We start from the raw sequence: 12,091 nt of genomic DNA, 5'->3' as shown, positions 1-12,091 counted from the left end.
TTTTATGCCGCCTGAGTTCCAGAAACCTATCTTTAGGTATCCCCTAGTTTCGTTTCTTATTTCAGTGCTATTTTTACATTTTAGATCGCTTCATCTACAATTTTTATGACCAGCTTTTCTAGCATTGTGGCCAGTCCTTTTTATTGTGCTTTTTAGATTAGTATGGTCGAAACTGTTGCTATATTTTATGTGGGATTGCTGATTTGTGCGCACGATTGCCCATTGTTTCTTTTAGGTTGTTGTATTTTGTTTTCTATTGTTGTTTGTCTGGGTCTTCCCCAAGCAGGTACCCTTGGACATACCCTATAACTTGCCGGGTGTTGCCCTAAGCAGTTAGCGCATTTTGCTTTTTGTTCTGCTGAAATTTGGCAGACTTTGCTTTTGTGCTGTTCTCCGCACTTTATGTCCTGGCAATAAAAACATTGGGTAGGTCCATGGCTGTTTCTTAGATCTTCTATTACTCCTTTTACGTACATTAGGTTGGTTATTTTCTTGGCCTTGGGTATGTCTTCTTGTTCCACTGTAATTATAAACATTGGCAGGAATTTCTTTTCAACCTTGACATCATGCTTGTTATGTTTATTGTATTTATTTCATGTTTCTATATTAGTTCTGTTTGGATGTCTTTAGGTTTTGTATTTGGAGGAAGTCCTCTAAAACCATTTTGGGCTTAATGTTTTCCCCTAATGGGAAGGCGACTTGTTTATGTTATTTTCTTCTTTGTTATTTTCGGGAATTAGGCTGCTAGCGTTTTCGCTAGTTTCCCTTGTCTCTTTTCTATCCTTATTAAGTAGGGGAGGAAAGTCTTCTCTGTTTTGTGTCTTGTATGTTATTGGCACATTGTTTTCTCCCCCAACCTTGTTTGACAGGGAAGAGAAATCTTCATTAGTTTTTGTTTTGGTTGTATTCTCTGTCTTTGTATTGTTTTTATTGGTATCTTCCATTTTTTCTTTGAAATTGCTCCTGTGATTTTTTTATTTGTTTGTTTTTCGGTTGTCTTGTTTTAGTTGTTAAATTCGTCGAATATTTTATCTACAACTTCGATTACTTGTTCGTTCGATTTTATTATTATACTTTGTAATTCATTGACTTTTTCATTCAATTTATCGATCTTGTTTCTGAGTTTTTCAAATTTCTTCGTCCTTTCCTTTAGTTGCTATTTTATTTCAGCAACTAAATTTTTATCTTTCTGGATCTTTTTCCGCCTTTGGCGTTTTACTGCCTTCTTATCTTTACTTCTATTTTTCTTTTTTTTTTTCTTCTACTTCTGTTTCGTATTCTGTTTTCATATTTTTCTGCTTCTTATTTTTCGATCTGATCCTACATGTTTAAAAATCGCCTTTTGAGGCATCGCACGATAAATTATCATTATCGGGATCAATATCAACATCACAAAAATTAGTCAAAGTAAGATTTGAGTAAATATTTAACATTATCTCCATTGGTTTTCGTTATAGTTGTTTCCTTAATATACTTTACTTCTCCTTGGAACTCCACTATGCTGTGATTCTCACTTTTTCGCGCTTTATTGTGTCACTAATCACTAAATGTATTATTTGGAGAGCTACGTCACTGTATTTGCGGCAGTTTGGTTAAAGAGAATTTAATTTTTAATAGTGTATCACGCCAAAAATATATGTAGTATAAAAATTATATGATCGTTTTTATTCTCGGAATGTAATAATTTATCAGGAGCAATCAAATAGCATGTATTTAAACTTTTGGTAGTGGAAAGGTCACGTGGTCAATAAATCCTGCCCACTGAAAAAAGTTGCAATGACTGCTCGCATCTTTTTTCTCTGTCGCACTGGAGGAACGGGTTTAGACTGCAGCAGGTAGGCTAGGTATTATATATGTCTATGCGCGAATCTGTTCACGTTCGATAATATCATATATAGAGTGTTACTATTAAGGTGGGTACACATATGCGAGCAGAACTGTTCGCGAACCGTTTGTGAACGCTATATTCGTCTATTTGTACGACGGGACGAACCGCTTACGAGCTGTTCATTCGTTGCTCGTCGGGAACCACGGCCTGTCGGTTTTTGGGACGAACACAAAGAATGTTCGCAGTTAAATTTGGACGGTGTTCGAGACTATAAATTATTTCTGCTAAGTGTGCGATGAGATCATTCGGTTAAACAAAATTGCTGAACGAGCGCGGCTTATTCAAAAGTATCGAGAGAAATTAATAACAGATAATGTAAACAAAATACCGAAATATTTAGAATAACGATGTAAATTATTTCTCGGGTTGTTATTAGATACTTAGGGTATTGGATAGTCGAACATAAACATATTTTCAACGAACTGTTCGCGAACAGCTCACGAGCAGTTCACGAGCAGTTCGCGAACAGTTCGGCTCGCATATGTGTACCCACCTTTATGTTTATCTCTTGATCTGGTTTTTACGAGTAATTTTGTCTTATTTGTATTTATTGTTAGCCCTACAAATTCTGCACTTTGCTTCAATGAAACGTCAATATGTTTATTTTTCTTTAATTTGCATGTTATATTTTATTAAAAGCTTTTTTATAATATACGGAGCAGACTTTAAGAGTATAATTTATAAAACTAATGAGTCTGTCATCTCTGCAGCCTGTTTAGGTCTCTGCTTTTTCAGCTACAGTACAAATGTTAGTAAATCGCCAAGTATTATACCAGTTTGGTATACGTCATTGAAGAGTTTAACTATGATCTGAATACTGTCTTCGTCATATTTTGATCAGATCAACAGAAATGTTTTTCGAACCGGGTGTCTTCTTAGATTAAGCTGTATTTATCGCGTATCTTACTTATATAATTATATATTTATAATTATATAATTTTTAGCTTAATAATCTAAATTATTACGTTTTAATAATAAATATAAATTCTTACGCACTATAATATGTGCATACAATAATTATATATAATTATTATATAATTATATTACAATTGTTATTTAGTATTCGTTTTTTACGTATTTTACTACATATACAATATGTGTTTTAGGTTGTAACGATTTGTACGAAGATGATGAAGATGACACATCTTCTCCAAAAAAGAAAACCACGATAGAAGAGCAATGGGAAAAGAACCAAGGATTCGAACTTACTAGTGTCGAGCAAGAGACTTACGAAAAGTATTTTTATGGTACTGAACATTGGAATTACTTCACAAATGATGAGGATCTAGGTCCAGTAATTTTATCTATTAAACAAGAAACGCTTAACTCCAGGGATCAATTTAGGTAAGTTATTTTAACAGTAATATTAAACTATACTTTTAAATTAAATGAACAAAGTTTTATATAATCGTCACTTAAGGTCAAGGAATGTTTCAAATAAAAGACCTTAACTAGTGCATCAATTAATGCGTATCCTCCAATTTTGTTAAAGTGTGGTTATTGAGGTAATCGAAATATAAAAATATTATGTCTAAATTATAATTTGTTACCAATTTATGCCAAAATATCACATTCGTTCGATTACAGTTTACAGTGTTCCGAACAAATGTTCTTTATAAAAACGCTTTATAATGCATTTATACGAATTAAATCAAACATATTATTGTGTATTTCTTTAAGTTAACGTTAATAGAAATCTTTAAATAATATTTTTACGCGTATATAATAAAATATATCTAGTGGCTGTAATGCCAGTGTACTCGACAAAGTGATTCTAAAAAAGAACATACCTAACGCCTAAATATTTCTTGTTGGTATCATGTGACGTCACGGGCTATGACGCGGATGACGTGCAACGGTAAGTAAATTAGATGAAGTATACTTACGTTAATTTTAGATTTAACTATATTTTTATAAAGTTCTTTTAGTATCAATAATTCTAACAATAACGAAATCTATTCTACATCAGATAGCAATGCAAGCATGCGGTAAGAGGAAGTAAGGTAAAATATAAATAAACGATGGTCAAAAACTAATGAAGCTTTACTACATTTTTTGTAGCATTTTTTTGCTAGTGCAAATTTGTCTAGATTTTTTATAGTTGCAGCTTCCCCTATTGTAAAACTCACGTGCCGCCACTGGTCTGAGCTATTTTCTTGCCACTGTTTATATAATTTTTTTGGTTTACAATAGACTATAATTTAGTGTGATTTACCCAATTAAAATTTGTTTTTAATACAATTTAAAAACATCTAATTTGTCTGTTAGAATTATTTTTTGCACATAATTTACTGTCTGTGACCGTTGTTAAGAGTGTCTAATAAAGGGAGATTTAAACGTATAGACTCATATATCCGAATGATTCTTGTTTTAAAAACTGTTCGCATGAAAGAAGTATCCTTTGATTAGAGATGTCCATTAAGAAAGATACTGCAGTTTATTCAAATAAGTTTAACTTATGAAGAAGGGATTTGGTGTTTCCCATTTTAAAAATAATGTACCAAAAGCCGGAAAATTAGTTATAAAATATTCAGAGCGGATATCCTGTATAATCTACTCAATTAGTTTTTGAATTATTGATAGTCGTCGCCAGATTTAAACACAGTTTTACAATCATCTGTGTTTTCCATCACCCTCAGGTCGCTGACGAATTTTTAACTTGTGGGCTTTATATATATATATATATATATATATATATATATATATATATATATATATATATATATATATATATCCCCAAGGAGGGGAAGTTGGCATCTTGCTAGGATAGATTTCGGGAACTGTAAGGCTTAATTCATTAATGATTCATCTGCATCTTTCGTGAAAGGGAATGTGAATTTTTGCGTGCTGGATATTCGAGCAGCGAATGGTTTGGTGATATTGTAAAGAGTACCGCTTCGATGCATATGAGAGCAATAATTCTTGGCTTCTTAAATCTAATGGTAGTTCACCGAGTTCGGCCTGAAGACATAAGATAGAAATTGTTCCAAATGCATACTTATTATTCTAAGAGCATTAATTTGAATGGTGTCTAACACTTTTAGAGTTGTTGTTGAAGCAGACGAGTAAGCGCGGCATCCATAATCGATCTTGGAGCGGATCAGATTTTTATATAATATGAGTAGAGTTCTGCCGTCCGCTCCCCAGTTCGTACCACAGAGACATTTCAAGAGTTTTAGTCTTTTTTGATATATATTTGATGTGGTCCTTGCAGGTTAGAGCTTGATCAAATATTAAACATAGATATTTAATTGTATCTACATATCCAAGTGTCTGACCCGAAAGTTTTAAAGTAGGTATTTCTTTTATCTGTTTTGGTCTCTTTGGGAATATGATGCAGCGAGTTTTAGATGAAGCAAATTGAAAAATTTTATCGAGTTGATCTTGTACTAATTTGGCCATACTCGGTATATTATTTCCATTTAAGAATATTATAAGATCATCCGCGTACAATCTCGCTCGAATGGGTTTGTTCATTGATTTGATTATATCATTAATAGCTATAAGGAAAAGCGTCGGGCTGATTACCGAGCCTTGGGGTGTACCACTTTTTTGATATCTTAGATTAGATAGAAGACCGTTTACTTTTACCTTGAAATTTCTATTTAGGAGAAAATTTTTAATAAAATCAAGTATATTTCCTTTATAGCTCTATGATTCCAGTTTTGAAATTATCTTGTGGTGACAAGCCATATCAAATGCTTTGTGCAAATCAAAATAAATTGCAATACATTTTTGGTTGTTGTAGAATGCGATATTAATATGTGATCCTATATGTACTAAATTGTCGGTAGTCCATCTTAAAAGACGAAATCCAGATTGTTCCTTAATCAGTTGGCTATTTTCATCCAGACACCACAATAGACGTTAATCTAAATGCTTACACATTACACAAGTTAGAGACACTGGACGATAAGAATCTGCGTTGTTTTGTGGCTTATTAGATTTTAAGATGGAAATAGTTATAGCTGTTTTCCATAAATTGGGAAATTCATGTTTGGTCCATATACGATTATATATTTTTAATAACATTTTTACTGCTTCGTCAGGTAGGTGTTCAAAAAAGAAGCTGGGATGTCATCGGGGCCAGGGTATGTGTCCTTTAAATAATCTATCATCTCTTTTAGTTTTCTGATTGTTATAAGTGCATTTATGTTTAGCTAATTTAGCCATAGCGTTTTTTTACATAACTTTCATCCGTTAAAGCGTCAATTATATTGTTTAAATCTACAAAATAGTCTGAATAGAAAAAAAAGTGGCTTCCAACCATATTACCCATCGTTTTAGAACAATTTTTGGTGAAAGTGGAATATTTGGAAGCATTTCTTTAAAAAGTTAAATACTTATAGGAGATTTGAGAAATAAGTTTTTATGCTTAATATCAGGTAGTTTACAAAAGGCAACTTTTTTCAATTTCTTCCGCAACTCTGTTCATTCCATGTGCTAAACAAGTAACGTGTATTAAGTTGGTATACAATATTTTTAAATTTTGTAAAAAAGCAATAATTTCTGGCTAGGATCAGTAGCAGGTAGAAAAAATTTTGATATTTTTTATTGTACAAAACTTGATATTGTTGCAGAGCTGGTTTTTTCTAATGGCTTGTATGAAATTAAATAGGATCATTAAATGAGCGATATATCTTTCTGATGAATCAGTGGTTTTGTCAACACACACGTAGAAGTAATTCTCACTATTATTAGTTTTTAAATTATCTATTACTGACGAACACAAGTTACCATGATTTCTCTTTAGAGTCCTTTCACTTGGAATATTCAATTTACAATATTTTTTTAAAAAAGAAGTTGAGTTTTCATTGGATAATTTTGAAAGCGGTATATTTGAAGAGATTAATTCACGGCACAAGTCTTCATGTACCATTAATAAAAAGACAGATTCCAACAATTTGAGCAACTTACACTCCTTATTGTTAACTTTAGTTAACAATAACTCTACTTTATAAAATCTTGTTGCCTCTTCTTTTTCAGAAAATCCGGCGTCTATCAGGTATACTATTAACATTACATATGTTCTGTCTAACATCTAACGTTTTGTCGTTTTAAGTTAATAATTATGAATTCACAACAAATTGTTTTATTGTTTTTTTATAGTTTTAGCTATTATTTGTAGGAGCAAGATGAGTTGTATATTTCGTTTTCTTAACACCTTGACACCTAACCTAAATTAGTGTAAGATACAAAATAATTTTTTATGTAATTTGTACTAATTTTGCTAATGGTAGCACCCTGATGATGCAAATAAAGATTTGCGAAACCTTGGTCAACTAAAAAGAGTACCTACTTCTTTGCCCTGTCTTCCCTGAATTTATTCAAAAAAATAATATATAAAATACAACAGTAATACTTTAACAGAGGTAGGATCCTGATAGTATATCGGAAAGGTGTGTTTATTTTTCGCTCTCCAAAATAGTTTAAATTAAGTGAGAACAAGTTTTCAAAATTTAACTACGCTTTGTGAAGTTATTAGTGATCAACTGAACTCACTTTTGCTAGTCTGTAAGTACAGTTTTACTGTAAATTTCACCGAAAATATATAATTAGTACGTATTTAACATCATTGAAAATTTTCATATCCATATTTGCTTGACGATAAACAAAAACATTTAATTACCATTGACCTGTATCTCCGGCCGGTTTTTTTCTGAAGGCGCACAGGTCCGTCTTTAGGAAAGTTTAAACATCAACGAATATGTCGCAAATTAATGAAATAAATTTACCGGGCAATTCTCAAATGGATAATTCTACACAAAGAAGTTACTCTACTGCACTAACACAACAAAAATTTCCGTCAAAACGGCAAGCTATCATTTTTAATTACATTGTAGATGCGAAAATACAAGATTACCTCCTCCCCCTAGGAGAAATCATCCATCCAAAAAAATATACTATTCTGCTCTAGATTATCAAACAGTAGAATATGTTTATATTTATCATCTGAAAATATCGTAGAAAAATTCATGAATGAAAATAACGGCAACATTGAAGTTAATAACCAGATTACACAAGCTCGACGGTATATAACTCCCTCCGAAAGAATCATTCTCTCTAATGTTTGCCCATCCATTCCTCATGATGTATTAATTAAAGAACTTGAATCCATGGGGCTTGTTATTCTATCTACAATGTCCTTTTTAAAAATTGGTGCACCGTTAACCGAATTTAATCATATAATGAGCTTTAGGAGACAAATTTTTATCAGCCCAACAGATCTCACAATTCCAGAATCGTTTTTAATTAATTACGATAATACTTCATATAGAATCTTTTTATCAAGCGGCAACCTAACGTGCTACAACTGTAAACAAAATGGGCATACGGCAACTAACTGCAAAAACCCTATCAATCTCAACAGAAGAAATCTCAACATGTAGCCCTCCAGAAATATCAACCATCACACCGACATCTACTTCAAGTCAAACAGACACCCCAACTACAGAAAATCAACTAAATATAAAACAAACTGCGAACGAAACAACTACCTTACATATGAAAATTGAATCTTCACAGAATAGTTCAAAAAGAACTATTGACGATACCTTAAGTCCTTCTCCGCCTTCCAATGAACCACTAATAAACCGAAGTTTAAAAGTCCAGCAGAAATACCATTTAATCCTAAAAAAAACAAAATAAAGGTAAATCTCTAGAAGCTTTCATAAACCAGCAGTCACCACCATTTATTTTAAGCTATGTTCAGATAAAAGACCTATTCGACAACATGCAGAATTCACCCGATCCACTTACTACCGTTGAAAATTATACAAACAACTTTACAGCTCTCATCGATATGTTAAGCAAAATATATCCCTATACTCAAGACAGATCTACAAAGACACGAAATACCAAATTAAGAAAAATTCTTCTAAAACACTTACAGATGCAAATCCCACACGACCTAGTATCCGATACAGACAGTGACTGCTCACAAACCAATCATTAAAACTCACTACAATCTATAGGAAGAATATACCCAGAGAATCATATTCTTGAAAAAATAAAACAAAATCTGATAAAGATAGAAAATTGTAATAAGTAGGTAATCTTTATTTGGATCCCATTACATAATGGTATTAGAGGTAATGAAGAAGCAGATAAGTGTGCGCGTGAAGCCGTCAATTCAGCTGACTCTATTATTGTGAAATACGTGATAGCTAGTGATGTTTCAAGTGTTATCAAATCGCGGATCCTAAGTGAGTGGCAAAACCGATGGAAATTTTCAGTGTCCAATCTTCGGAATATTAAACCGGACATTAAACCATGGAGATGTTTCCCCACTAAAAGAAGGGATCAAGTGACAATAACTCGTCTTAGATTAGGTCATACCAGTGCCACGCACAAGTTCTTAATTACTAATGAATCCGAAAAAAAATGTGAGCAGTGTAACGTTAAACTCTCGGTGAAACATGTTGTTGTAGACTGTCCAGTTTTCTCCACAGCAAGAATAAATTATGGTATCTCAATAAACTTAGAGAAAGCACTTGGTGCAAATTGTTCATTCACAAATATGTTAAACTACTTAAAAGCTATTAATTTTGTTAATATATAATATATTTAATATTGTAAATCTGATTCTCGCTAATAACCTTCGGGTTGATGCGAATTTGTAAATAAAAAAAAATACTTTAACACATTTAAGTTGAAAATATAACAATTGTCATTTTTAAATTGGCTTTGAACTAACCGGATTCTTGGAAGAAATATAATAAAAATACATTGATATTTTCTAGTCACTATCTGCTATCAAAAATTGTAGCAAATTTTCCTTTAAATATCAAAGAAAACAAAATTGACATTTTAAAGTGGAAAACAAACATTTTAAAAGCTGTTTTACATTCGTTGGGAGATATGCTGACCTAAATTTCTTTACGCTCCGTTGCAGTAAAATAAGTTCATGTAAAAATTGTCTTCAAGCGCAACGAAGGTTCCAGTGTAAAAAGGATGCAGCTCCATTATTATAAAATGTTCAGGAGAGAGTAAAAACTGGTTAATTTAAAAAAATATGTATTTCCTTATTTCTCTAAATACTACGCTTTAGTATAGTAAAGAATATGTATTGTATTTAAATTTCACAACTTTGATCATTTCGTTAAGGTTGCAAAAATAAAAAAAAAAACTTAGGAGCTGCCTCGTTCTTGCACCGGGTACCTATTAATGCACTATTACATGAGAAGACAGTATTTTTTATTAATATTTTAATAATATATATAATATTTTAATGTATAAAAGTTAAACAATCATCACACTTTGTAAAAGTAAAACATATTAAACATCCGTGAAACTGTCTTCAGACTGATTGGGCTGTTCTTCTCCTAGACACTTAAGCCCCTCGTAAAACCACATACAATGCTGGTACGTATTTGGTTGCTATATTTTAGTTCCTTTACATGCAGAAATTTAGCACGCTTCAGCGGTAATGGCCCGGAGTAGAGACGTGATTCACGGCTAGACAGAGTCAGGTTTTTTCCTGGTTTTTCAAGAGCAAATTTCTCTTTGAGATAGGCACTAGCGATACTGCTGCATTGAACACTATCTGCAGCATATTCCAGAATATGGTAGGAAGAGATTGCAAATTTTTGATTTTGTTTGTTGAATACAATTTTTTTGAAAATCGTGCGGAAGTGGTCACTAAAATTTAGAATCATGTCTTGATTAACTCGAACTACTTCAAACTTGCTACATGTATTTTTGACCAATGCAACCCATTCTTCTGGCAACACAATCCTTTCTCGCTTTCTCTTCTCCTTTTCTATCAAGCCAAAACTTCTATCAGACGGAAGAAAGCTATGTCCCGGTTCTGGATATCTGTGTAATATTTGCAAAAACTTATTATTTTTCGTGATAATGTAGAGATACTGAGCGAATGTCTGGTTCTTGTTTTGTGCAGAACAGTTATCGGAGTAGAGAAATACCTTGGTCGCTGTTGGCGGTAAGTAGTGATTGATAAAATAATGCACAAAACTCACTACATCATTTTGTCCTTTCTTTGCGACTGTTTCGTCGTACATAAAGAAATAAGATTTTCCGGTGCTTCCTACATAAATACAAAAATTATATTCTTAGAGCTGGTGCTTAAAAAAGACATCTCCACTGGGTACATGGGGAAGGGGCATATTTTGCTAGTAATAAAATGCTAATAGCTCAGCCTGATTGTTGCTTGTTTTAACCTTTGCAATATCTTCCTTTAATTGTTTATAAAAATAGATAGCTTTCTTTTGATGTACTTCTTTCTCCAGTTTTAGATTTTTTATTACTTGTTCATCTTTTTCCCCAGATAAAATATTATCCAGTCTATCACACTTTTGGCATGTATCAGATCGTATCTTACCGAAAGAGTAGTTGTAGTTTTTTACAAAATGTTTACAAAAATAGTCATAAGTGACTTTAGGTCTAACTTGTTGGTCATTCTGTATTGCGACGTAAACATTCGGTTCATATTTTTGAAAGAAAAGTTTATGCATTTTACTCATATGTAGAGTATGATTCAAATAATATTTATTTTCATTATTTGTCCGACTATAGTGAGACGTTCTTGAGATGAATTATGTGTTTAGGAATGACGTTAGGGCGATTGGCGTGTTTACCACACATATCTCTTGGGGCAGGTATACTATCTTGCAAATGTTTGACAATAAGCTCTACCCTTTTTCTACTGATACCATATAGTGAACAAAAAGCTTTTTTGCACACTCGTCGTTCTGTTGTGCCAATTTTAATATTGTATACACAAGAACATGTTCGTTTTAATTCTCCACTAGACTTAGACCTTCGTCTTTCCACATTTTTAACATTTATCTGTCCCCCAATAAAAATGTCTTGCTTTTCTTTGTTGCCGATATCATTAAAAACTGTCAGAAGTTAGAGACTCATCTCGGTTCTAGCTGCCCCCAGAGTATATATCCTCCTAGTAAGGTAAGTGCCGGAGAAAAAGTGGGGAGAGAGTTTCTAGCGCCAAATAAGTTGGGAATCAGGAACTAAAATATTTAGCGGCAAATTCAAAATATAGGATCTGAAATTAAGGCGGGAAATTCAAAAAGGATATACTGAATTTTAGGCGGGAAACTCAAAATGTTCCGAATTCTATATGGAAAATAAAGTCATAAAATAATAAATAAATACTTAATCTATGCCAAAATATATTCTCTGTCCAAAAATTTAGTATACACTTATGCAATTTTATATACCATAAAT

General features: G+C 32.4%; 1 protein-coding gene across 2 annotated transcripts in view; it reads left to right on the top strand.

Moving 5' to 3' along the window:
* rsh (Rap GTPase activating protein radish) overlaps positions 1-12,091 on the top strand; it is a 294,962-nt gene that overhangs the window by 244,305 nt on the left and 38,566 nt on the right. For both annotated transcript variants that reach the window (XM_072535263.1, XM_072535262.1), the window contains exon 4: positions 2,995-3,232. In XM_072535263.1, coding sequence (XP_072391364.1) covers positions 2,995-3,232 — 238 coding nt within the window. The remainder of the gene's footprint in view (positions 1-2,994; positions 3,233-12,091) is intronic.

The sequence above is a fragment of the Diabrotica undecimpunctata genome, chromosome 6 (assembly GCF_040954645.1).
Source record: "Diabrotica undecimpunctata isolate CICGRU chromosome 6, icDiaUnde3, whole genome shotgun sequence".
Lineage (NCBI taxonomy): Eukaryota > Metazoa > Arthropoda > Insecta > Coleoptera > Chrysomelidae > Diabrotica > Diabrotica undecimpunctata.
The sequence above is the reverse complement of the archived record's forward strand: the minus strand, read 5'-3'. Positions and strand labels throughout refer to the sequence as shown.